A 27,716-nucleotide genomic window follows, 5' to 3' on the forward strand; every position below is an offset into this window, starting at 1 on the left:
AAACATATGCACACAGTTCCGGAGAAAACAAAGGAATACACAAGTATTAAATACTAGCAGCTGCTCTGTTCAGGCAGCAGTCACATGCTGGCCTGCTTTATAAAAATTAATTGGAAAGACTTCCATACAAGATAATCACACTACTTGAATTTTTAAGACCCAATTCAAAATGTTTTACTTTCAGAGGAATGACTTCCTACCGAGTTCAGATCTACATTTATAAAAATACCTGCTCTGTATTGTTACACAGCATGAAATGTAAAGCCCAGAATGGTTGCCAGAAATCCACCAGTCCTGGCCCAGCCCTTTCTGATGAGTCAGAACAAATTCATCTAGATCATAAAAGGCAAATCTTTGTCTGAATGTTCTTAAAATACTTTGAGTATGGCGAGTCTGCAGATTAATTTTTCCTTGTGTTCTTGCTCCAGTGAACAATGGAAACAATTAAATGCATCTTTGATATATAAACAAGGGGATAATAGCAAAATAAAACAGGCGAGCTTAATGGTTTGTGTATGGGGGGCAAGGTAGGCTGTCTTGCCCAAACTGGAGTGTATAAACATATTTGTCCCACTTGATACCCTTGTTTCTACATTTGTAGTGGGTTGACCCTGGCCAGATGCCAGGTACCCACTAAAACCGCTCTCTCACTCTCCCTCTGCAACTGGACAGAGGAGAGAAAAAAACCAGCTAAGGATTCATGAGTTGAGCTAACAGCTGGGAGAAGTCACTTACTGATTACCTTCATGGGCAAAACAGACTCAAAGTGGGGATATTACTTAAATTTATTACTAACAGAATAAGAGCCAAAGAGTGAGAAATAAAACAGTCCTAAAAACACCTTCCCCCCACCCCTCTTTCCTTCCATATTCTCCCTTCCCCCCCCCCCCCCAGCAGTGCAGGGGGACAGGGAATGGAGGCTCTGGTCAGTTGTTGTTTCTGCCGCTGCTCAGGGAGGGAGGTCCTTCCCCTGCTCTTGTGGGGTCCCATCCATGGGAGACAGTATTTGATGGACCTCTCCAGTGTGAGTCCATCCCTTGGGCAACAGTTCTTCACAAACTGCTGTCCCCATAGGTCACTCCTCCATGGGGTGCAGTCCTTCACGGATGAGCTGTGTTAGCATGGGTCCCCCCCAGGGGCCACAAGTCCTACCTGGGAAAAATCTGCTCCAGTGTGGGCTTCCCTCTCCACAGGCTGCAGGTCTCCAGCAGGACCCTGCTCCATCCTGGGCCTCCCACAGGGTCACAGCCTCCTTCGTGCATCCACCTGCTCCAGCATGGGCTCCTCTATGGGCTGCAGGTGGGGCTCTGCACCCCGATGGTCCTCCATGGGCTGCAGGGGCACAGCTGCTCTACTACAGTCTTCACCATGGGCTGTAGGGCCTCAGCTCCGGTGCCTGGAGCACCTTCTGCCCCTCCTTCTGCACTGACCTTGGTGTCTACCTTGTTGTTCCCATGTTCTTACTCCGCTCTTCCCTGGCTGGAATTCTTTCTGTGCCACAACCTTCTGTTCTTAAATATGTTATCACAGAGGTGTTACTACTACTCCTGATTGGCTTGGCCTTGGTCAGCAGCAGGAAGTCTGTGCTGAAGCTGGCTGGCATTGGCTCCACTGGACAGGGGAAGCTTCTAGAAGCTTTTAACAGAAGACACCCCTGTAGCCCCCCCCCACCAAAACCCAGCCACAGAAACCCACTACATGATATCTTGATTAGTGGCCTATTAGTCTTTCAATTTTTACAACAAATAGCAACCTATTCACTTTGACCTTTCGCAACCATACCCTATAATTTTGTGCATTAACATTGGTCGCTATGCTACATCAAGGCATTCACAACTGCCTCAAACTAAAGCCTCTTGACTTTCTGTCACTGGAATAGACCACACAGGATAAGTTCATTTGAGCAGCTCTGTCGGCAGACATGCCTAGAAAGACGGTGAACTTCTTCCCTTGCACATACACCTACTTAGCTACTGATGTCTTTGTCCCCAGTTATTTCAGTTCATTATGTTTTGGGAGTTTGATCGTGTCTTTCTGGAACATAGTGCTCTGTTCTTTACAAAACTCCTCTCTGAGGCTTGCACACACAGACATGGCAACTGGCTTTTAAAAGAAGCAGTATAATCTGCAGCATATATCACAAGTCAGAAAAAAAGCCTAAAAAACATATTGAGAGACAGATGCTACCTCAGATATCAAAGTTTTTATTTCTGGATACTAGCTTTTCATCTGTGAAACATGTGCTTTGGTCTGACAACTTCTGATGCTCACTCAAGAAAATAACTAGTTGTACCATTTAATTTAGAGAACCATTTAATTTGTGAGAAAAGTCATCATGTCTATTTGTATAAAACTAGAGTGAAGGGTTCATTTTCTATTAAAGGTATGTTTGGGCAGTATGTATATTTATATACACTCTGTTACAGCATTATCTGGAGGCAACAGCTAAATAGAGCCATGTACTTAAATAATCTTCATTTTAGTATATGCTTTAATTTGTTGTTTTATTTTCATAAACATTGGTTTATATGAACGGACTGTCAGTTGATATGAATGGCAGATTCTCCACATTTTAATGTGTAAAACTGTAAAGCAGACCAAAAAGGGATACTTTTGTCATTTGGTGAGATTATTTTCTGTAGCCAACATTGAATTTAAAGAGAATTTAGGAGACTGGAAGCTGATGCTTGGCCAACTAGATTTTGAGTTGAGTCCCATAATTAGGCAAAACCAGGAATGTATGTGTTATCTCCTGGTACTTAATGAAATAATCAGCATGCAGTTGAGTCTGTTCTCTAAAATAAGAAGTGATTTCTCTTTTTGCTTATCATTAGGTTTTCCATTCTTCCACTTACTTCTGGAAACTTGGGCCATTTATTTGGAATATGTACTCTGTACAAATTGGTTTATGAAATGTTCCTATTTGGGCACTTCTTAATCAAGGTATGTGAATTGGGAAACACTGTTCAGAATTTCAGGTTCCTCGAAGGATGACCAGAATCAGTTCCCACTATAGGAAGTGGCAGCTCTGCAAGCAAAACACTGCATTGCAGATAAAGGGAGATTTGGATTCTGAAAACACTCTTGCTCTTAAACAGCACAGTACCTTTTAAAAATCATGTATTGAGTGACTTACTCTGTACTGATTCACAATTAACTGTTCTACCAACACGTCTTGTGAGGCTGAGAGCTATGTACCAGGCAGGCATCTTAAACTGACTTGTGTAATTTTAGCCATTATGAGTTATGCATGGCAATAACCAGGAGAACACAGTGAGAAAAGCTCGGCTTTTATTGCAGGCCATTTCTTCAGGGTTCATCTTCCAGGCATAGCACAAGGAGAAATCATCTTTTATTTTCTCAGTGCACTATCCCATTTTTCATTTCATTAGCATTTTTTCTCAAATGCTTTTTTCTACTGCATGTCATCCAGCAAGCATTCTTCTCTTTTTCTTTCCATTCCTTTCATTTTAATAGCTCTTGCACTTACCTATTTATAGAGGGGTTGTAAGTACACAAGCACACATAAATACACCCTCTATCTCACATGTCTTTATTTTATATGCCTTTCACTTGAGGTTCAGCCTACGTTTTCTTCTTAGGTTCTCAAGCTTCAAATCGTACAAAGCACAGAAAAAAGTAGTTCATCATATGGAGATGCCAGAAGCTAACCATGCTGTGTTTGGATATCTCATTACTGAAAAGGATGAGTGACAAAAGCATTTATAATGACAAATTTTCCCTGTAATTGGAAGCTGGAGATAATTTCCTGTGGCTTGTTCCTTTCTTCACTGAGGCCTGCTGACAATACTGCACAATGGTATTTCTATAGCTAGGTTGTAAGGTGGTCTAATTATTCCTAAAGATTAAAGTATAATAAAGTGCTGCAACCATCTTCAGGGAATTAGTTCAGTGGGCTTCTTGCTTGGAACTCAGAGATGGCTTGACTGCTGCCATGTCCTCTTAAGGCATATGTTTCAGATGATGTGCGGGTGTGGTTTTGTTTGGGGATAACTAACCCTCCTCCACTGATTACAGAAGGGTAGCCTAGAGTAGATGACCAATTTTTGTAGAACTGAAGCTGTGAGATGTGTAACCATGCTACTCCACTAATGCCACGGGTCTTACTGAAGTCATGTAGGTGTTACATCACAAGTACCAGTGCTACTGGCTAGTTTTGTATGCATGCAAGTCCATCTAGTCATTCCATTTCTTAAAATCAAGTAGGTCCTTGCTTTTTCTAACTTTCTGTGGTTCCCAAATGAAAAATAATGAGTTCACCTACCCTAATAGTAAAAGCTTTAACATTTTTGTCTGGATTTGGTGGTGGAATGTGCTCCTTTAAGCACAGCTATGCCTGAAATGCAGATGCATGTGACAGCGTTACAGTGCTTGTTGGTGCCAGCCAGGCTTGGTTTGTGCATTGGTGTTACCGGGTATTTACAAAAAACCTACATTGGTATTGCCCACTGAAGCACAGAAGACTTCACTTTACCTATATAAAAGGAAACTTTTGTTTTCCAACAGGTCTCTGGGCCTTAATAAGTTTTTGAAAACTGCAATTCTGTTTTCAAATGACTACTTGATGCAAATACTTTATGCAATTTGTCTGACTTGTTATAGCTGGGAATACCTACATACTATTAACAGTAATAAAGTAAAGTAAATCCAATGGAAACATTACAAATTACACCCAAGAATGTTATTTCAAACATGCACAGGAATTCCCCATCAGAGGTTATTATGTAGCCTCTTACCTCAACAAAAGCCTTGATCAGGCATCTGGGTCGTACATTGAGCAAATGCAAAGAGCCACACGGAATAATCACTGTTGTCCAGATTGTGAAGCCATTCCATTGAATCTAATCCCTGCTTGAGGCACAGTGGTTCCTTTGATCACACTCCAGCCCTTTCTTCTCCGAGTTGAGCTGCCCCAGCTGAAGCCTGCCCTATTACACTCCATTTTAGCATAAAGATAAATTAAAAGATATGATGCCAGAGGCTGAAATTTAGGAATATGCAACATAGTCTTTGGTTTTCACCAAACCAGAAATTTGTTCTGCTTTGTAAATGACTCTAAACAGTGTGTCTTAGTTGCAGTGCTGAGCAGCTTCTCTTTTACCTGTCTAGAAAATTTGACTCTGTCAAAGGAGAAATGAGGACACTTGTTCTAGGCAACAAAGTGCTACCTATGGCTTCATTGCCAGGAGACTCTACAACTGAAAAGACAGGCATAGGATATATGCATTTACTTGACATGATAAGATTTTATAATATCCCCTTCATGTGCCTGGGGTGGAAACTGTAGGGCAAACATAAAGTTCTTCATAGCTGCAGGAAGCAGAGAAGGCAGTATTTGCCTTGGGCAACTGCAGAGAGGCAAGGGTCAGCCACAGGGAATATAGCAGTCAGAAGAGACTCTCCAGAGCTCAGTATCCACAGATTTGAGAGGAGGAACTAGGAATGAAATCTGCTTATAGCCCCAGCTATGCTGGGATGCAGGCACGGAAGTTTTGACTTGGTCACTGCGTCCTGTCTTATGCAGAAGGCGGTTTCTACTAGAAACTGATAGATCAGAGGAAGTTCATTCTATTCAAAATTCGAAGGGTTTAAGCTCAGCTGCACAACTGTCTTCACAAATAAAAGAGAGGCCAGTGCTCAGTGCCTCTCAGAGATGTGCACGTGAGAGGGCCCTCTGAGGGGAACAGAAGAATAGGCAGGAAGGGGTGTGCAGAGCTATCTTATGACTAATTGCTGTTTGCAGCTGCAGATAGACACGTGCTTAATTATCTGCTATGTGCATGCAAATTTGGTTGCTGTCACTAGAGTCCAGATGTTCCCTTCAATTATACTAAGTACAACAAACAAAAAGAAAAGGGTCAGAGAGCAAAATAAAAGGGGCCAGGAGTGGCAACTTCGTGCTGTTTTCCTTCCTGTCATATGCTCAGCCTGTCTGACCATTTTTGTGAACTCTCCACTGGACACAGAGACTTGTGAGCTCACAGACTGAGCATCTGGTCAGAAAAGAGATGAAGCCTGAGAAAAACCATTCCTCTCAGCTCCCCTCCCAGTGCAGCACCGGGGAAGGGGTGCAGGTAGGAGCCCAGCCCCACAGCCCTCTACTGGGCTGCAAAGAGGTTGGGCACCCGGGATGCCGTGCAGGCACACAGGAGCAGCCCAGGAACGTACTGGTATTGAGTCTCGGGTTCAAGGGAGCAGTGGCTGCACTCCTTGCTGCAACCACGTACCCTAAAATTGTTCAGTCAGCCTAATAATCATCACAATTTCTAACAACTTCTCTGCTGTAGACATTTCTCTTGGCAGGGGCAAGCCCTTTCTGAGCAGCCCCAAGGCTTAATTTTTCCTACATACCTTTTCTTCTCCAACTATAAGGTCTTTTTCTTTCTATCCACCCTCTAGGCTAGCATCTGGTTTTTAGGCATTTTTTTGTATTGATTAAAAAAAATACAGTATTTTTTCATAGAAAGTGAACTGTAACTCTTTTCTTTGATTCTTCATTTTAACTCTTTGCAGCAGTCTTTTTCCTAAGACCTATGCATCTTGTCCTCAACATTTAAAAACAATGAGCTACACAAACACAACTAGATCCTTTTCTCCTATCCACCCAAATCCAGGAATAACAGAGCAATGCTGATTTCTACTGATTAGGCACCTGGTCTTTATTCTGTTTAATGGCATTCAGTGTCCCTTTGGAAGATTTATCGTATTCATTCCATTTTAATTAAATAACAGTGATGATCGTTAGTGGTTTTGTGGTGTCTGTTTTGAATTAAATGTGTGCTTAGTATATACATCAGGTTGACTTATCTTTTGTGATTAATGCAATATACATAGATTCAGTGATTACGTGTCCTCTTAAGTGGCTCAGCTTTGGGAACAATTTTTTAACCTGCCAATATCAAGATACAAGAATCTGACTAAATAGGATCATAGAATCATAGAATCAGCTGGCTTGGAAAAGACCTCTGAGATCATCAAGTCCAACCCTTGATCCACTACCACCACAGTTGCTAGACCATGGCACTAAGTGCCACATCCAGTCTCATCTTAAAAACCTCCAGGGACGGAGAATCCACCACCTCCCTGGGCAGCCCGTTCCAATGCCTAATTACCCTCTTTGTACAACAATCAGTCCAAAATTTGGTCCTACTCTTCTGCATGAAGGGATAATGAAATTGCCAGAAGGGTTTTCTTTTCTTTTAGCATAGTAAAGGCATAGCAGGATGACTGCAGTTACTTCTGATTTTGAGCAGCATGGTAGAGCTGAGCCTAGGTGGGGTCTTGGGCATCCCGGTTGGATGGCTCCTGGCTGGTGTTCTGAGACCTCCCCCCAGTACTGCCATCCCCCTGACACTCATCAGGGAGCACAGTTTATCTGCACAGTCTCCTTGCTTCGACCCCTATTGCTGATGCAAATACTCTTTGTGTTTGTGTGAAGTTTCCATTTATGTATATTTGCATTAAAAGTGTTATCTTAGGTTTTCTGGAGACTGTGTCTTGCCCTTTATTACATAACAAACAGATTTAATCTGCAGTTACAATTCTCTATAAACCTTGGCAATATCTTAGAATTCATTTTTTATAAACTGTATGTAAGATAATCTGCATGTCTTAATAAGGTGTGTGAACCAAAGTCCTGTGAACTGGAACTTTGTGATCTTTCCACTAAGCTACTGAACTTTGGATCCTGCCTACGTGTTTTCCTGGAGAATTGCTCAGAGCACTTTTAGCTACTTTATGACTTAGGTTACTGTCACTGGGGGTATGTCACCACCTTTGATTTAACTGAGTACAGAAAAGGGAAAGTTAGATCTTTATTACTTATCTGACATCTTGTTCTCAGGTAAATTTTATTAGTTGAAACCCTTGATTTTGCCAGAGGATTCAGTGCCTGGGTGTATTACTAGCTCTCCAGGTTTGTAGCATCAGGCAGTTATTCTGATCAGAAACTAAACAGAAGGATCTGGAATTAAGATTTATGGCAGGTGCTTTCACCTAACCATATAACTCCTCTATTAAGTAATATCTCATGCTGATAGATTTTGGCTTATTATGTTTTTAACACATTGTTAATTAAAACTGCACAATTAAAACTGTGTCTGCAAGAGCTGGCTGGACAGACAATCATTTATTTCACCATACTTTAAAATGTTTTTCTTTGTTATGTCTTCATGCTCCAAAGAGGAGATCTGAACACTTCTTTCTGGATTGAAATTCTAACAGTCTCCGTCCATATTAATTTATAAATTACTGACATACCTATGAATCTAATTATTCATTCTTACCAGTGCACAGTCCTCCTATGACAGGAATTTTAGACATAGGCTCCCACACAATGGAGAAATCTGTTGTTGTTCCCAGTTTAAATATAACTGAACAGAGACAAAAGATCATGATGCCAACTATCTCTCTTTTTGTTCTGTGGGATAATGCAGCAGTGCTCGATCTTTCTCAAGGAGCAAGTGACACCTTAACAAAGAAACTGTTTCTCATGGAACATTTCACATATGCTTCACATTTGGAACAACCAATAGGGAACACAGTAACTGGCTGAGGTGCAAAGTAATGGTAGGAGTATATTCAAAAAAGATCTGATGCTGTCAGCTGCAAAACAGGAGATACGGTACAATATGAACAATAGGTCATAGTTTGCTTTCATTGCTATAGAGGATCCCCAAAATTGACAGACAGAACACAAAGACTCATTGGTTATTTTGCTTGTAATTCTTTATACTCAGAGGATGCTTCATTGCAGCTCAGGCAATGATCAGCCCCTTGAAATTTTAAGATGTCTGGGCGAGTTGCACAAAGGATGTTTATGTTTCTGCCTTGCAGTCTTAATGCCTCCAGTGAAGCTATAATATTGTTTTATGGCACCATCCCCTTTAACATAAAGTAGTTCCTTTTTGCCAGGGATGTCAATTTAATGTATTTTTAGAAAATGCAGACAGATGTACAGAAGGCTGGACCATGGTGCCCTGAATTTCCTGACATCATTAGAGAAAGATGCAGGAGGTTTTTTTCAAATGAGGAAACCACAAAGAGAATGTTAAGAGGCAAAAAGCATGACAAGAGTTCATTACAAAGCCATAATGCATTCATAGTGTTTTCACTAAGACTGCATTTTCTGGGATATTTTATAAGAGGCAGAAAGGAAGCAGAGGGGAGAAAATACCCCAAATAATCCACAGAGGCCTCACGAAGAGGCAAAGAGAAGGGAGAGCTAAAATGAAATGGTTCACAGGTGACTCCAAAGAAGTGGTTACAAAACCAGAGAAAGTTAACTCACCCAATTCATGTTGCTGCTGACAGAGTGAAAGGTCAGTAGCTCTGTGTTTTACACGAAAGCTCCGCAGTAACAAAAGCACAGACCCTTAGCTCAGGTACACAAAGACTGTTAAAGTTTTAATTGGAAGCCTTTGTTATTAGAAACTTAAGGTACAGTATAAGTATTTATAAGTATTATTTCCGTAGAAAGGAAATATGTTTTCTTTTTGTATATATATATATGTGCTTTTCCCTACAGTGAATGTGTATTTCCCTCTACAATGCCCTATGATCTATTTATTTGCCATCAGTTCTCAGTGTTAGGCTGTCTTTCAGCTCCCATTAATCTGGCTGTGTTTTGTAGTTATAATAAATGGAAACTCACAGACCTTGGTGTCATCCACCTCAGATAACATGATCCTATTAAATCTAATCCAAATTAACTGGATGAGAACCCCTTGCCCTTGATACTTATATGGACAAGAGAGAGGTTTGACACTAACAATACCAATGTGGTTTAGCCTAGAGAGGAGATTTGCTGTCCTTCTGTAATTGATTTAGGATTCAGATGAGCTCTTTAACACACTGTTAAAGAGTGTGGGATTTTTAGCCATGCACCCACAGTGTACTGAACACAATATTTGATCTTCTTTCATTAAATTTTTCAAAGCCTTCATGAGTTACAAACCATATAGCAAAAACTTGCCAAAAGACACTAACATAGGCATTTCTTTGGTTATTACTTCTAATTTTAAGGTGAATGAAGCAAAATGCAATATGTATTACCTCTGCACCCTTGAAAACAAGCAATGAGTAATAATGCAAGCTCAGGAAGGATGACTGGAACTGTGGGTTTTTTACCATTGAAAATATTAGTGTTAATTACAGGCTTGAATAACAAATAGCATAATGACTATAAAATAGAATGTCACAGGGAAAGTCTCTCTTGTGGGAGTATTTTATTTTAACATGGGAATTGATAGATTTGGGAGTCCACCTGAAATGCTATAACCAAAGGAGGCAAATAATTGTCAGATTATTTGCAAAGTTATTGTCAGATGGCAACACCGATGATGAAAACCTTGGAACTACTACTTCTAACAATTAAAAAAACCCATGACACAGTGTTTATCTAAGACTAACATTGCTATTCATTCTTATAATATTATTCTCATCACACTTTATTTTAATATAAAATTTAGTCACTCTGGTCTGCTATAAAATGTATTGGGAGAATTGTTTATTTTGCCTTTAACAAGGAACTTTCCTGGTGAACCTGAAGAGGAGAAATCTTTACAATTGAAATTATATTTACTATTCGTAACCAAAATACCTGAAAATTCAGGCTCTTGTTTACCAGAAATTGTTTCCCATGTGAAAAAAAAAATCAGAATATTCTAAGCACAGACCAGAAAATGCATGAAATACAGTTCACTGTCCACATGGATTTCCTCAGTAATAAAAAGTCTTCATCAACTGAAACAGGACAGCTTCTTTCCTCATGTAAAGATCATCCACTAGCTCTTCAGGATCAAAAAGCTTTTTACTAAGTGTTCATTAGCCTGATATAGATTTGTCTATGTTAAAGTACAAAACCTGAAAGTCTAGTTGGTTTTATTGGTTATCCCAACAATGTGTGACAGCAATACAATGTGTGGAAGCAATATAACAGAAAAAAAACATGGGGAAAAAAAACTACCACAAAGAACCTTAAAACCAAAGAGACTTTCTTAATTCCTTCTTATGCATTAGTATTGTATTGGAAATAATACTTACTGATCATTATATCTTACATTTACTTAAGTCTTTATACATTTTTTATTTCTTCTTGTTAGCATTAAAACCACTTCTGATAAACTAAGATCAGATGGAAGGAAATCGAAATCCAGGACTGGCTCCAGAGTGTGATGCAAAAATCTTTGCCATGATTGCTTTTTGTGAGGAGGGAAGGGAAGGAGGAAAGGCTTTTTTTGTGATTAGAGAAAATCTGCTTCAGAAAGCAGAGAGCAGTCTGCAGAAAGGAGTCTGATGGGCATGAGATATGGAATGTTACTAGAGAATTGCATGATAAAATTTAACTGTTCTTCCTTTCTCCTTGTGGAAACTTTTAATGTCAACTGAGGCCAGTAAATCAATTGGGTATTTCCACAGTTTTGGTCACCTGAGTATTTCAGAATCTACTTCAAAGGCAGGGAGCTTTACAAGAGGAGATGATTCAGTTGTTGCTATCCAAAAAGGTGATTTCCAAACCCCATCACCTTTAGGCCAATGGCTGTCTCTGTCCCATGTGGCAGGTTGCCATACAGGAGAACATGTTTCTGCAGAGCATCTCCAGAGAGAGAGAAGGCTCTGCCATTACATGCCAATCCTCTGCTCCCTCAGAGGCCTCAACCTTGGCATGCTTTCACCATTCCTTCCAGAACTAGCTTTATAGCTGAGAAACCTCTGCATGGAGAGAGATTTGCCTGTAAAAGAGTTGCCATAAAAGAGAAAGCAACATAAGATTTGATGTGAACAGATTTCTGAAACTTTTGCTGCCCTGAGAAGCTGCAAAGGACCTGCAAAGCTGCAAAAATTTGAAAAGGGATTAATGACCAAAGCCATAAGGTCATGTATCAGGCATCTTCTATTTATCCAGCCTGCACCTCATTTCACACACTCTAAGGACACACTGCTGCACCTTGAGCAAGAAGGCAGTTGAAAAAAGGAGCATTAGGTGGGAAGGAGGATTTGTTTGCATGCCTGTCTACATCAAGGACCAGCCTTAGAAAAGGTTTTCATTAAAAAAAAAAAAAAAAAAAAGATTGGCATCAGGGTATTGGGGAAAAAAATTAACTATCAAAATGCTGATTCTGAACAACGGTGGAAGAAGCCATGTCAAGTCTGTTCAGTCCAGCCCTCTACTCAGGAGAATAAAGCAAACTGTGTTCTGTGCCCTCCACTGTGAGTCACAATCAGGTACAAAGTAAAGATCTGAATGTCAAAGAAAACAGTTTTGCTGGTTTAGTAATTCATGCTACATAATTGTAGCAGGTGCAGCTGCAATTCTTGATACAACCTGTCTTCATTTTATTAGGAAAAAAAAAAAGTGCCTATGGAGGAGACTTTCTAGCTCTGAAGATTGCAAAAAAATGACTCTGAGATTTTTAGATAATCAAATTGAAATAAACAGAGATGAGGGATACCTGCTTATTCAGGCAAACCAGCTTCTTAAAGCTACCAAAACATTTGGATAAAGTCAGCAGGACTTAGCAGACCGTAAAAAGCACACAGAACCCCCACCGGGTTGAAAAAACCAAACAAGAAACTGGACGGTTTTAGGAACATTCTGCATTTATTTGGCCCCGCAATTCCTACTATTGTAACAAACTCCCAGAGTTTCACTCCTTAAAGTGCTTCAAACTCCATTTATATTATTATTATTATTACTTTTAACATTAATGTACATTTCTGTATAAACAACAATTCAAAGAGATTTATATTTTTATAAAATTCTTTATATTAATGGATCAAATTTGCTCTCAAGGTGACCAACATTAAGGCAAATTTCCAAAATTAAGGCACTGGAGTAGCTCAAGTTTAAGCTGTTATGGATGAGAGCAGAATTTGGCCCGGTAGGGTATATACAATTATGTTTTCTGCATATATTTCAAAAGGCGCAACAGATTACCTTGGAAATCAATAACATTTAAAAGGGAGTTTATCAAAGCAAATACTTTTCATTTGCTTTGGCACAGTCCACATCCAGAGGATGCATTTGCTCACTGGCTGTTCAGAATAACCAGCCTGATGACTGGTGGTGTTCAGCAAAAAGGGAATTCACACCACCAGACACCATTCACACTTCATCAGACAGCACCTGATGTGTGTACATCAACCCTAACAGCAGTTACTTTGCTGGACACCCATGCAAATTCACTACACCATGAATCTCTGAAATTCTCCTGGTGGAGACATGTTTGTCATTGATGTTAATACTCTGAAGGCAGCCAAAAAATGGGTCTTTAACTGGAAGCCACGGGGTGTCCAGATTTGCTACAAAAACCAAGGTAGAAAGACCAAGTTAATAAAATGAAAATTATTTTAAATAACATTAATTATTGTAAGGCTTTTAAAAGAGGGGGAATGATATAGGACTACATGCATCGGTTGGACCTTTGTTTTAGAAAGGAAAAAAAGCGAGTAGATACACCAAAAAAAAAAATCAATAATATTACCTGGAATTTTGCCAAAGTAGAGTGGCTGATACACACGTCTAGGAGGAGAGGGTCGAAGTCCAGTGGTAGAGCTACTCTCTGTGCCCACTTCTAGCTGCACAGTGTTCTCCTTCTGAGAGACTGCAAAGGAGCAGGTAAATGAGAATTCTTTCTCAACCCTATTAATGAGTCAACTAGATATGGCACTATTTTTAAATAGCATCTCTCTTGAAATTTAACTCATAGGAAAAACAGGTTTTAATTCAAAGTCAGGCTGACACATCTAAGTAGTCTGGGGCTTAAGAGAGCCCCCCCCCAAAAAATCTTATGTAAAGCCTTGAATTAACACAAGACACTTACATTGTTCTAAAGAGTATTCTCAGAATAAACAGAAGTGAAATGATTGATAAAATCTGGAGCTGCAGTGCTTTGTGCCCACTATCTCTTCAAAGCTTCAGAAGAACTGGTATGCACAATGTACCTGCAATGGTATGCCACTGTCCATCAGATAGAGGTTTCTTAGGTGTGACTGATGTCTGGAATTCTCCAGCACCACTATTTCCAGCCGCAATGACCTGTAAAAAAGTTATCTTTTAAGCTATTGTCAAAAAGAAAAGGAGCAACACAAAAAGGTCAGAATTCTCCCCACTGAATGAGGGAAATACAGCTGAAGTGGAAACAGTCTGTACCTACCTTTCCTCCTTCCATGTAAACAGTCAAGTAGTTGTCTTGCTTGCTTCCGGCATGGAAGAGTATACCTGTTGAACTCCTTGGTCGAATGGTAAATACAATCCTAAAATCAAAGCCCAACAGCAAATTACCTGTGGACAAATAAACAGTGGGTAGAGGAATGATCATAGGAGGATAGATTGGAAAATCATATAAAAATAATTTAAATAACCCGTACCATACACACTTCAGACATAATTCCAGATACCATAATCTCTACACATCTTACCAGTGGTGATATATCCTCCTTCATTAAAGAAATAAATCCCCGTGTCCATCGGAACATCCAGACATGGAAGTACGCCATTTTTTTGCAGAGGGGCATTCATAACTTCTCCATTCACCTTAAAATTCCTCAGGCAACCCTTGAAACTCTTCATTGGTATATTCTGAAAGCATATTTCAAAACATGAATACTAAAGCATTATGGTAATTTTTTTAGTAATAATACTAAACATTAGTTCTTTTGGACTGTTGGACTACAGAAAGCCAACTGGCACTAAAGACACCTAAAACTCATCTTTGATGCAGTGAAAAGATATTCAGAAGTCTAAGAAAAGAGCTTAAAACATGAAAGTAACAGTTGATTTTGAATTAACATAACTCCTGCTTGTAGAACAGCTATGTCCCCAATGATGTGTCAAAAAGACAATGCAAGAGGAACTGTGAAATCTCAAATACCCCCTTCCCTTCCTAAGAGTATTATATCTGATTTTATAAAATACCTCGGATCATTAATTGTCCCATTTTTAAATAGAAACCACATACATTTCAGATTAAAATCCAGTTCTACAGCCATAATTCCTTAATGAGAATTAGCTCAATTTGCTCTTTTGCTTCTCTACAGATTATTGCTTATTCCACTGAGGTAAACATTCTGCCAAAAGATGGTATTTGTGGAATTAAAAATGTGACTTTGATCTTCTCTATTTTTAAAGAATAAAAATGAAAACAGTACATGGTTGTCATCAGTGTCTCAGCAACACATGTTGAAAATATGGATCCAGATGAAGGCTGTGTGAATAGGTGAGGAAAAAGATCTGTAGTGCACAACTGCAAACACCAGTCACAGATGGTGCTCACCTGGTGCTTGGAAATACCCCCCAAAGCTCTTCAGCACAGAAATCCTGCATATTAAACACTTTCACATGTAATTAGTGCAGCATGGGGAGTGTGTGTGGGTGGATGTGTTAATTATTTACCTGTTTTTTCAGTGATGGCAGCCCTCCCACGTAGATTGGTGGCTTAATGCTGATGGCAGAATTTGTTGCTAATCTTCTGTGCTGGGCCCTTAGACCATCGACCACAAGGCGGACATTCTTCCCATCTGTGCTGAAGACCACCTTTCCAGGGTGCAAACACAAAGAATGAAAAACCCAAAGGCCAATGAAAGCCACTGGAGATTTTCTCTGTCTTTAAATTAGACACCACATTGTTGAAATACCTAAACTGAAAATAACTTGCTGGAACTATTAGTCTCAATAAGCTCTCTCTCAGAGACCTGTCAACCACATGAACCTTCAGGCACAGGAATTAACTTCTGATGACCAAAACTGAGTTTCTAATATCTTAAAAATTCAATAAGCTGTGCCTGCTGAATGCTAGTTGTGCTTTCACCATGGTCCCTGTGCCATACTACTTACAGTGTGCCATTGCCCATCATTGTATTTAATACTGGTTTTGATTTTGATTTGTCTTCCTCCAGAGCCAAGTGAGAAGACAAAACGTCCTTTTGAAATGCGGAGGGCCACGTAAGAGCCCTCAGACCTTTCCTCCATGAAGACTATTAATCCTCTTGATGATCGAGTCCGTACATCTACAGAACAATGTAACCTGTAGTGGAAAGTAAGCATGTTCAAGTACAAGTCTATTTTGTTAGTTGTCGTATTCTCTCTGTTCTCCAGAAAAATGTTAGTGAAATCCCCATTTGTGAAATGCAGAATGAAATTTGGGTGGGTGGAATCATGGCATTCTACACTGCCTGCATTTCTGAATGTGAATGAAACTTGACATATTGGCATCAACATGTACTGTAATTGTCTACTACATCCCATTCAATCTACTCAGTTTAGGTAAATGTTTGCATAGGAAAAAAACGCCTGAACCTTTAGAACCACTCTTTTGTTATGGCCCAAGACATAAGCAAGAAGAAAACCCCAACACTTGGCACTCAAAGGTTCAAGCAGCTTTGACAATTCAAGTATTAGGAGAACTGAGAACATTTGTATTACCTGTCTGTAGATAAGAGTGGAGAAAACATGTAGGATATGAAACTGTTGGGGATGCTTCCAAGGAGATATGCTTCACTGCTGACATGTAACTGAGTTGGTATTGTGTTGCTTTGCATGTTAGCAGCTTTCAAATAATCAAGGTATTTTTCATTCTGTTCGTGTAAGACAGAATTGAAACATTTACTATGCATGAATATTAATAGAAACATTTCAATCAACACATTTAAGAGTTCCCACCTGAGGCAGTCAACAGCCTTCTCTGAATGACAGAAAAGCTGTTGTCATTCTAGATAGGTGTGGGTTTAGCATGAAACTCCAAAACAGTAAGAACTTTCTTCCGATGTAAGATGGAAGGAAAATAAGAACATCCGAATCTCAGTTCTACAAATGATGGCTGTGCAGACAAAGCCCTGGCAGCAATATGGAGTGAAGATGACAGTAACAATAAGCATACCTTGAGCATCTTAAACCCGAGAGGATTTTCAAATTCCTTCAGCAGCATTGGTTCAAGGTTCTCGTGTTTGTGGCAAGCTCCAAGGGATACACGAGACTTGCCAGTATAACTCACAAGATTTTGAACCTCAGGGAGCTGACCTGTCCTGTAGTGATGAAAGCAGAAAGTGTTGTGAGGCAGCATTCCTTTTCGTTAGTGTAATCAATAATATATTGTAAAACTGTGTTCTGTACAAAACAGATTTGCCAGTGATTCAGTGTTGAAGTACTGATTTTTATTTTTCAAAGAAAAATGTATGTTCAATGTTGTAAAAACTCTTCATATTTGCCACGGTTCTGCCCATTTCTTTTTGGCTGTGGAAAAATTCCAATGTTTTTATTCTCATATTTTCTAAATAAAGTATTTTTTGCTAAAAGCTATCAATTTAAAAAAAAACAAACAAACTTTGCCACTGAAAAAAAGAGAAAAAAATTACAGTGGCCTTATTAAATAAGATTCTGGATCAGTCTATAAAACTCTGCTGGTTAATTATTCAAAACCAACAGCAGATCAAGAAAAAATGGCAACATCAGGTTCTGCTCAGTCCATGATTCACTCATTTTTAAATAAGATGTTCTAATGAGTTTTGTCGAGGGGCAAAAGCCCATCACAGCTTCATATGCAGCTTTAGTATTAGAGCCAAATTATCAGAAAGACTGTCAAAACCAATTTCCCATGTGTATAAAGAATAATATTAAGTAATAGCATAATTTTCTAAGTTGTACACAGCATCTCTAATCAGTAAATTACAAAACACTTTACAACAAGAAAAGGCAATGAAGTTCCTTGCCCCCAGTTTTCTATGAAAAGAGCAATAGAGTTGAGGGTAAAACCTGAACTCCTTCAATGCTGGTTGTTGTCTATTCACTCAATCAGACTAGCTACAATATTAATTGTCCATCTATTTTTTTACTAAAAACAATTTTCCAAGTTTGTTTTCTGATGGAGAGGTTAATACGCAGGTTACTTTGTTGTCTTGCAGTGCTTTAAATGAACTTGAGCAACCTGGTCAGGTGGAAGGTGTCCCTGCCTGTTGCAGGAGGTATGGAACCAGATGATCTTTAAAGGTCCCTTCCAAGCCAAACCATTTTTTTAAAACTCTACACATGTATAAATACTCAGCAAAACTTAGCTAACACTACAGCCCACTGGGACATCACTTATGCATCAAGGAAAGCTTTTCTTCTGGAAATACATTTACGCATATTTTTTTCTTCTAAATTTTGCCTATAAGATGTCTCTAATAACCAGGCAAACACATGAAGAAAAGAGACAAACTAAATCAGGCACATGATTTCTATACATATGCTCTCCCTTGTTTGTGTAACTGTTTTGGTTCTGTCAGTAGCTTTGCTCCTTTCATTACCTGGCTCCCTGGGGAGCCATAACAATACAATCTGGCAGATACTTTTTGGGACATTTCCAATTCACTATGCAGACTACTAAACAGGTATGATTCAGACTAAAATTCCTTTACATCTGAACAGCAGATTAATTACAACTTGATGTCATGTATAATATAACTGAATATTTGAGGGCACCAAAGCTATGAATTCATGAAAGCTTCACACATACAGAAGAAAAGCATTTTAGCAAAAAGTGATTTTAATATAATCGAAGAAGAAGAACAGGATAAAATGCATGAAACAAAATTCTTTCTAGGCCAAATACCTTTTTATAAAGATGTTTGAGATACAACCTTCAAAACTATCTCCACCAAATTTTATAGGTCTGTTTGACTCCTGGGATGCCCTGGGAGAGTCAACTGATTCTGATTTTGACTCATCATCAACCAGCAGAAGTACTCTGAAACAAAGTGAATCCAAATAAGCATGAAATATAAAGAAATAGTTATGACACAAAAGGAAATATATATAAAAAAGAACCATTTGACAGATGTGTTTTCTTGTTACATTTTAATTATGCTAGAGCTTCATTAGCTTAATTCTAGGATTTTTTCAGGATGTGCTCACTGACTGCAGTGAAACTGCTCTGCTTTTCCATACTAGATACTGCGCAAGAGTTGAAGCTCAAACTTCAGTCCTACAGTGAAATCCTGGTCCAGTTGAAATTCCTGGAAAAACTGTAATTGACATCTATGGAACAGGATTCAATTCTCTGTGTCTAAATGGTGCACTTGACCTGTGAGCAACAGCTACTACAGACTATCAAGTTATAATCATCCAAAGTTATAGCCAACCATTTACAACTTTCCACTTCAACTAACACTTCTGTAATTTCATGTGTTCCACAGAAATCAATATAATTTAGGAGCTTTTCAGTAAATTGTCTCTTCTGATATCTGTGTAGAAGACCACTGATGAAAAAACAGACACAATATTTGCTTCCTCCCCAGTCATTTAACCACCTATATTACAGTGGTAAAGGTTATGGGAAGAGGAAGAGCTCCAAAGCCTCCAAAGCTCCAGCTAGACAAGCCGTCAAAACTCACACAACCTATAAAAGACACGCATAATGGGGTACAGCTGAAACAGCTGTCCATACAGGTACCAAAATGTACCTTTACAGACCAAAAATCTCCTTTTCCTTCATTATTAAAGTATTCTTTCCTAGCAGACGCCATATTTAGCTACTTATCTAAAGAACAAGTCCCACAGAATTTGAATCTTCTTTCTCCAACCACAACATATAGAATCAGATAAAGAACTGGACTCACGTGCTGTCTGTTTTTATTACTGTCACATAATGCAATGACCCATCCTCGTATTCCTTTTCCAGTTTGATTTCCTTCTCTCGCATCTTTGCAATTACAGAGCCAGGTCTCAAAAAGATGGTAAGAACATCAGGCTATAAAAGAATCCCAAAAAATCATCAGCCAAATGCAAGAGCCTTTAGTTCTTGCTTCTGCCATTAATGCAGTTCTCAGTGGTTGCTTGTAAGAAACAAATTTTCCTACACTAAATCTGCATTTCTCAGTCATCCGGTATGAGATGTTATGCCAAGTTCTGCACAATTAGCACAGTTTCTGTTTTAAAATACTTCTGCACTCTGAGTACCAAACAATTAGTTAAAATACTTGTTTATTTTTACAAAAAGCAGAGGAGTCAGTTCTCCCCTTCTCAAATGCCTGGTTTGCATTCATTTCTTAAAACCTCCAGCCAGCAAGAATGCAGTTCTGCTTGAACCTCCCTGCTTTCTGAGGAATCATAGCCAAAATCAACCGCTTTTCTCTGCGTATTTGATCACGATAACCTTTCTATGTGGGCAGAATGCCTATTTTTCCTGAGAAAATTTCCAGCCAACTGTATCCGGCAACAGTTTTCTTACTGGGATGGTGGTGTTCGGTGCACAAGCTAGTCTGCAGAAGGCTCAAGTTCAAAGCTCAGTTACTGATCAAACTACTTGCTGGCTGTGTGAAGAAATTGCCAGGATGAGTTTGTCTGGCCTATGATACCCAAGATGCCATGCTCAAAAGATGATTATAATAGCCATTTCTTGCCTTAAAATACAGGAATATACATGAGACTTAGAACAGAAACTGACAAGACTGATTCAGAGATAAAATCAATCACATACACAAAGCTGAACAAGTTTCATACCCGTAGATTGTAATTTAAGAGTGTTCCAGTCGAAGACATGGTCTGAAAGCCAAAGCCAACTTGGAAATCGTTGGGATATGGGAAACCTGTTGCACTCAGGCTCAGAGTTCCCTCTGTGGAGAAAGCTGCAGATCTGACAAGCTGAAAGAGAGAAAATAATGTTTTCAGTGATTTTCCTCCTAATCAGAGGAAATGGAAACATGAGACAACAGCTGCCCCACTCAACATAATTGTGACCGACTCCAGTCAAAACCAAGCCCAAGGCAAACAACAAGCACCATTATTTCAGTACAGAACACACTGACTGAATTGGTATTACCAGCATTAACTATGATCTGAGAAATTCTAAAGCACGCCGAGTATAATGAACTGTTCGTCTCTAGCTACTCGGCTTTGAAAGTTTTCACACTTGGGGACACAAAAGTGAGTGGCTATGGAGCTGTGTAGATGAGCTATATAACTGAAACTGTGTGAGTCATAGGACAGAATATACCTGTGCCTTTTGAAACAAGACAAGTTTTAATACTTGAGAAGTTGCACAGATATGAAGAATGAAGGTCAGATCCTCTGCACTGGGAAATAGCCTGCAAAGAAATTGCTCTGTGAAAGGTTTAGATGCCAAGAAGGGAAAGCAAACAAGCACAAACTTACAGTGCAAGCCCATAGTAAAAAAGGGCAAATGAGATAATGCACCATGTAAGCGGCAGTAAGGAGAAGTAGAAGGATAGTTTTCATCTCTCCGTGCAGCATTGGTTAAGCCAGCACTGAAATGTCACATTGTCCCATTTCAAAAAGAATGGGGCAAAACTCAAGGGTGCACAGAAAATAATTACAAAACAATCAGATGAGTGGAGCAATAGCCTTACAATGAGAGACTTCAGCAGAAGTAGTCAGTTAAGATCTTTCAAGAAAAAAGGTTGAGAGCTCATTTAATTAGGAATCACCTTGATGACAGGGAAGATCCAGAATAGTATTAAGTAACTAAGTATTCCAGCCTAATCAATAACAGCAACTAGAAGCCAACAAGTTAGATGGTAAATATGAATTCCTAATTGTAAACAGTATTAAATCAGAGGGTGGACTATATGCTGAAGCAAGCTATCACAGTAGGGATGGTGTCTCATTTCTTCTGTATCTTCATACCCAGCCCCCGTTCTTTTATTGCAGTCACATGTTAACCAAATACAATTTTTGACTTAATTAAAACACAATGGTCCAGGATTTACAGGCAAACCAGACTGTGTGAACTCGAGGAGAAGTTTTTAAGGAACTTTTTTAATTACCTTCCAGTCATCTGAACATTTCTTGCTGACACCAAAAGTCTCATCAAAAATAACAGATGCAGTGGTTGGGTTTTTCACATTTTTCATGCAGCCCCGGAATGGAGGTGTGGATATATTAAAGCTGGTTTCAGGGAGTGGAAGGAAAAAGAGTTCAGTAGCCTAATATTTCAAAGTACACACCAATATAGTAGCCTATAAATGCTGACAATATAAGAAATAGAAAGACAACAAAAGAGCAACCTTTCTTGCGTACACATACTTCATGCTGATCAAACCCAATCTTCAGGATACACTCCAGCAAAGATCGCACCCTTAGCCAAAAATCCCAGATGATGATAATGTATTACACGTTTGTTCTTTTTATGTCACATAAGATACCTGACTGAGTGTGTAAGAAATTGTTTAAGGACAGAGTTTAGACGGAGTTTCCGTACAAAGCCTGTGCATTACAGTCTTTTTTACTCACCGTTCCCGTAAAAAAGGTGGAATTCCACCTAGGTAGTACTCAGTGAAATTGAAGACATGTATGTTGGCGTTAATACCAGGACCGACATAAACAATATTCCTTTTTCGGTCAAACACCAAATTAATCTGAAATATGTGAACCATGAGAATTACTTCACTTGGTAGAAACAAAAATAATTTAGCAGATTAAAAGTACTCCCATGGAGCAGGACACAGTGGTGGTTCCAACCCCCCCCCCCCCCTGTTTACTAGTGATTAAATGCAGGATAAGTGAAGTAGTTCAAAAGTAGTTTGCAAAATTTGGGTATTTAGCCAAAGCAAATGCCTAAGGAAAATGTCTTACTATCTAAATACAAGGTGAGGTTTTATTTTCCTCAGAAAGATTGCCCTAAAATCTCATCTAAGATTCAAGTATTTTTGTCTTCTGTTTGCAGCTGAAGATTCAGAAGCTGCTGTCTGATACAAGGACTAAGTCAGTCAGTTGGCTGGAGGTAACTTGACCCAGTAGGGCATAAAAGTTCCTTCCAGTAGACCCTGCAACTTACACTATTTAGTTGGAAATATATTAAGGTGAAAAGGGAGAATAATTCAACATGGAAATCAAAGGTTTTTAACAACGTCTTTACGATTTCACTAAGGTAGTGCTACGAAACAGCTGGACTGAAGCTAAGGACACAAGCAACAACAAAAAGACTACAAAAGAGTAATCCCTATAAAGATCAGAAGAAATAAACCCTTAGGTGGTGAAAACACTAATCTAAGTATTAAACTAATGTCAATAATTGCAATGTACACAGTCCTCTTTATGTAAAGCATTTCTCTGACAAAGTTTTTTTCTTTGGTGGTTTTACTGTTAAAATTGAACTTATTCACAGTAAAGCATGACAAGAGAAAGATTAATTTTCACATGTCCAAACTAATCCCTAGTGACTAGATTTCCTCATAGAAAAAGAAAACTCCATAACTAAACATTACAACAGGATATTTAGTTTCACTTAATCTATATTTTTACAAATAATGATCACTCGATTCTTTAAAATTACATACTTGTTTATATGTTCCATCATTTACAGTTGCGTTGGTTTCTATTTCTTTTGGAGGTTCAGAATCAACTTTGTATCTAAAAACTCTGTGACCATTTTTAATTAGTGCACTGATGAACTGATCCTGCAATATAAAGAACACCAACACAATTAAACTGCCACAATTTCATATATATTTCACTGTCATGAATAATTTTAATGGAGCTATCTAGTTTCTTCAAGAAAGCTTTTTGGGAAAATGGTAACACAAAGCAGACTAAATCTTACACTAATCAACCATAATTACTTTAAACTATTATAAACAGATCTGGTATCAGTTCCAGGTATTCTTCAAATCTCTAAAGGACTTCAAGTCATTGCAAGATGTCTACTGAAATAGAAAATTATCCAGAACATGTCGCAGTGATTGCCATATGCCTACGACATTACTAGATAAGTAGCATCACTGCCTTTTTGAGCACCTTTACAGGTGTAAGTCACCAAGTCACTTTCAATATTTTTCCTTCCTCTGTTTCCACACACATCTAGGTTTGGAAAGAATGCACTTCCAGTATTGTAGGATTTCAGTATTCCAACATAGGTTTGATTCCAATTACATTCCTCCTTTCCTGCCCCCAGTTCTGAATTCTCTGCATGGCCTAATGGAAGAGCTATTTGGAATGATTTTTTTTCTCAGCTTTGACAAAGTGAATATTCAGTAGCCATTGTGGAATCATAGAATATCTCAGGTTGGAAGGGACCCATAAGGATGATCAAGTCCAACTCCCTGTTCCTTGCATAACTACCAAAAACTAAACCATATGACATTAAACATACAGCAGAATCTACTAATTTTTTGCATAGAAAAAAAATCAAACTTTTAAGACATTTCCTTACAATTACTACTAAATCTAACATGTTCTTGAATAAGCAAGATTTTTAAAGATGTTCTCTGACCACAAAACAGACAGAAACATTCCACACATTACCTCATGTGCTGCAAAAAACACAATGCCTTCATCTGCAGTAGTCTGAATTGTCTGCTCGTACCGTACTCGGTCAGCATTTCCTTCTTTTGCTGTGACACGGGCATAACCAGTGCCCTCAAAATAGCTTTGGTCAGTCTCTTCTTTATACCTGTAATAATTCAATGTCACAGGTGTGAATATATGAGAGCAAAAACTACTACCACATGGACTTACTGCTGTTGTAGTTTTAAAAAAGCTTAAGTTAAAGCATTTGGTATAGGGCCAAATTCCGATCAAGCCCAAGCAGAGAGAAAACCTTCCACTACCTTCTATCAGACTCACATCTGGTCTTTAGAGAGGAAATCATTAGTGACTTTTTTGAACTTAATGTAATAGTTTATAAAGGAGCCGAACCCATTAGTCCACAAATTATGTCTGGATTTTATAACACCTAACTTTAAACAGACTGTGACTGCCATAAATGTGAATTGTGCCATCATTAAGAATTTTCTCTAAGAAATGTAATAATGACCAAGAGTTAGGAAAAAAATCACCTGTTTAGCTACAGTGGTTATTCGTCTGGATAAGAAAAGACAAGAATTCATAATGATAAAATCACAGAACTGTGCAACACTTCTGTGTTTAGATCATACCTTCTGCAGGGTTGTACTTCAGTGGTATTGAGATTAAATGTCCTCTTGAAGTTGTAAAGGCTGATAATATGCTCATTTAGGCTGTCTAATTCAATGCAGCCTTCATAATTAGGATAGTCAAGATTACTTGGAGGCTGCAAAATAGTGTCATCAAAAACATTCCATCAACATCAACTGATAAAATTTTACATTGACATCTAACTGCTAAGACTTACTGCAAATATTATTAAGACACAGAATATGACATTCTAAATATATATTAAGAAAATTATATACTTGTATATAATCTCCAAACCATCTGATACCACCCTAGGAATACTGCAGCTCAATTAACAGTGGAGTCACATGGATGGATTGGGAACAGTACTTAGCAGGGCTGGACGGGTTTCATGCTTTACTCAGGTTTCATGCAAGTGAAAGATCATTATGGTCCCTGCTTTGAGTTTTGCATGCTACAAGCCAGGCAGCTTCTGTAGGAAGTGGCATCTCCTTGCATCCCATCTATTCCTACTGACGTGGATGAACTTTTACACATGCTTTGAAAGACTGCTAGTTCCAATCTTTACTTGTAAGAACAACAGAATAATTAACAGAAAATCTCTTTAAAACACTAAGAAACTCTTTGTACCCTAAAATCTGCGGGGTATCCTCCAACATAAAAGACAACAGTGCTGGGATCAAGGTTTAGGAGAGTGTCACTGCCTCCACTGCTTGCACTCATAGGGCTTTCCTGCTCTGGAGAAATTGATGTTGCTGCTCTGATGTAATTCAGCTTTGCATACTGGTAAATCCTAAAACCAAAACAGAGAGGAAGAATATCACATCACACTGAAAAAAAAAACCCACCACGTTCTTAGCAGGTTTTTGAGAAGGTTGTTGTGCACTGTGGATCTTATACCTTTCAAACTTAACTTGATCCATAACAGCTTCCTCAGTTTCGCTTTGAGTCACCAATGACTTCACTCTTATTTCTCCATCATCACCTCCCAGGTTATAGACACAGGTAAGGTGACCGTCTTTCACAGCCATACCAATATAGTCCTTGGAGGCCTAAAAATAGCAAAGCAAATAATAATTAATAAATTATTAATGTTAATGAAGGTAAAATACAGCAGCACTTCCTCAGAGATATCATCATACTGTGCATGAGTCATAAGAAATCCACCCACCTAATGATGAGAACTAAGTTTATCAGTTCTGGGAAGAAAAAATGGTAATCTTATATGCTGCACTGATTCAATGAATATAGTTACAAATTAATGTGTCGCTTTTTATTTTTGTAATCATAGTAGCTAAAATAATTTTCACATTTGTAAAATCTCCCAGATAAAGCCATGAAAACATGACACCTTTACTAAAAGCTAGACTCAACATCTGTGAAACAAAAAAGATGTTCAGAACAAGTCTCAGTGAAGGACAGTGTTTCCTACTGAGGTGACAGAGAGCAGTCATTTTCCAAAGAAATTCATACTATATTTCTTCCACATACCACATTTCAGAAGTAACAATTAAAATGCTGTCAACAGATATCCTGGCCAGTTATTCAGGGGATAAAGAGGTGAAATCCAGTGTAGAAAAACTACCTTTAAACAGCTTTCTGTGTATGCGTGAGATTCACTACAGATACAGCTGCTGTTAAATATTGAAACTTAAAAATGCGTTCGGGAACTGCATGCAGGAAATTTTTAAAATGCTCGAAGGTGATGGAACAAGCCTGAATGCACAAGCAGGTCTGCATTATTCTGCATATTCAGAAGTGAAAGAAATTAAGAGCCAAAGGGCTGAATTTTAAGACTGAAATTACCACTTCTTCTTAACCAACAGAGAAACTCACAGTGACTTATACTGTGAAAAAAGTCAGAGCTGTGAGGCAGGAGTTGGGCTGACTTTGTGCTGACTGCTGCAGAAAGTGTCAGTTCTGACAAGACTGTGTGATGGTATCCATGACGGAGAGGTAATTTCCAAAGGAGCAAAACAGCAAAGAATTAAAGGGCAAAGCAGTCAGCCCCAAAAGTTACTTTGCCAGTGAGGGAATCAACAAAATACTTCTACTGCCATATATCAGCAATTATAAAGAAATAGCCCAACAGGAGCTATAAACTTCAGTCAATATAGACCACTTCCTATTAGTTTCTCAAAACATGTTATCTGTTCTAAAAATCAGATTAAATATCAAAATATACCTACATCTTTACTACCTAGGTACAGTACAAACTTATTTGATGCCCTTTCAGGAGCGTCTAATCTTTTCTGAGGTCTTTGGAGAAATAAAGAAAGTGAAGTATAGCCTTTCAGATCTTCAAGGTTGCTCGGAGGTCGAACCTCTACACCGGAGCTGCCATTGAACCTCATAGGAATAGCAACCTGTTAAGAAAAACAAAATTCAGTACATTATAATTATCTCTTTCTACTAATTCTACTTACTTTACTGTTGTATTTAATTGCAAAGTAACCTATTACACATCCTAGCCATGTTTCAGCCACCAATTACTAGAGATTTGGACTCTGATCCTACCAAACAACATAATTAGGAAACAGACTGGATAATACAGTAATCTGTATTATCAATACTCACTTAACACAGCACTTTTTTATTTCAGACATCAATTAACCAGAAGGATGTGCCCTGCAGCTCTAAAGAGCAAGCCTGTGAATTATTTAGATGTCTACATACACATCCTGATGCTTCACTTAGCTGGACTTGACTATCAGTTGGGAATTATAACACACCTCTGATATTGTAAAGACATGTCCTATTACAGCTATTTGCACCATGATCACTGATTCCTCTTATTCACTGTAACTGTAGGTTATTTGTGATGATCTCA

The 27,716-nt window shown here is 38.6% G+C and overlaps 1 protein-coding gene across 2 annotated transcripts in view; it reads right to left on the minus strand.

Moving 5' to 3' along the window:
• Positions 1 to 12,603: 12,603 nt before the first annotated feature.
• LAMA3 (laminin subunit alpha 3) overlaps positions 12,604 to 27,716 on the minus strand; it is a 114,287-nt gene continuing 99,174 nt past the window's right edge. For both annotated transcript variants that reach the window (XM_064655077.1, XM_064655067.1), the window contains exons 59-78: positions 27,076 to 27,252; positions 25,787 to 25,938; positions 25,517 to 25,679; positions 24,889 to 25,022; positions 24,257 to 24,404; positions 23,293 to 23,412; positions 22,247 to 22,371; positions 21,781 to 21,901; positions 20,498 to 20,638; positions 19,615 to 19,745; positions 18,609 to 18,743; positions 16,899 to 17,043; positions 16,445 to 16,596; positions 15,857 to 16,046; positions 15,416 to 15,556; positions 14,443 to 14,602; positions 14,178 to 14,305; positions 13,966 to 14,059; positions 13,506 to 13,625; positions 12,604 to 13,323 (exon numbers count right to left, since the gene is read on the minus strand). In XM_064655077.1, the coding sequence (XP_064511147.1) occupies positions 13,178 to 13,323; positions 13,506 to 13,625; positions 13,966 to 14,059; positions 14,178 to 14,305; positions 14,443 to 14,602; positions 15,416 to 15,556; positions 15,857 to 16,046; positions 16,445 to 16,596; positions 16,899 to 17,043; positions 18,609 to 18,743; positions 19,615 to 19,745; positions 20,498 to 20,638; positions 21,781 to 21,901; positions 22,247 to 22,371; positions 23,293 to 23,412; positions 24,257 to 24,404; positions 24,889 to 25,022; positions 25,517 to 25,679; positions 25,787 to 25,938; positions 27,076 to 27,252 (2,823 nt within the window). In that variant the 3' untranslated portion in view covers positions 12,604 to 13,177. The remainder of the gene's footprint in view (positions 13,324 to 13,505; positions 13,626 to 13,965; positions 14,060 to 14,177; positions 14,306 to 14,442; positions 14,603 to 15,415; positions 15,557 to 15,856; positions 16,047 to 16,444; positions 16,597 to 16,898; positions 17,044 to 18,608; positions 18,744 to 19,614; positions 19,746 to 20,497; positions 20,639 to 21,780; positions 21,902 to 22,246; positions 22,372 to 23,292; positions 23,413 to 24,256; positions 24,405 to 24,888; positions 25,023 to 25,516; positions 25,680 to 25,786; positions 25,939 to 27,075; positions 27,253 to 27,716) is intronic.

This window comes from Pseudopipra pipra, chromosome 1 (assembly GCF_036250125.1).
Source record: "Pseudopipra pipra isolate bDixPip1 chromosome 1, bDixPip1.hap1, whole genome shotgun sequence".
Classification (NCBI taxonomy): domain Eukaryota; kingdom Metazoa; phylum Chordata; class Aves; order Passeriformes; family Pipridae; genus Pseudopipra; species Pseudopipra pipra.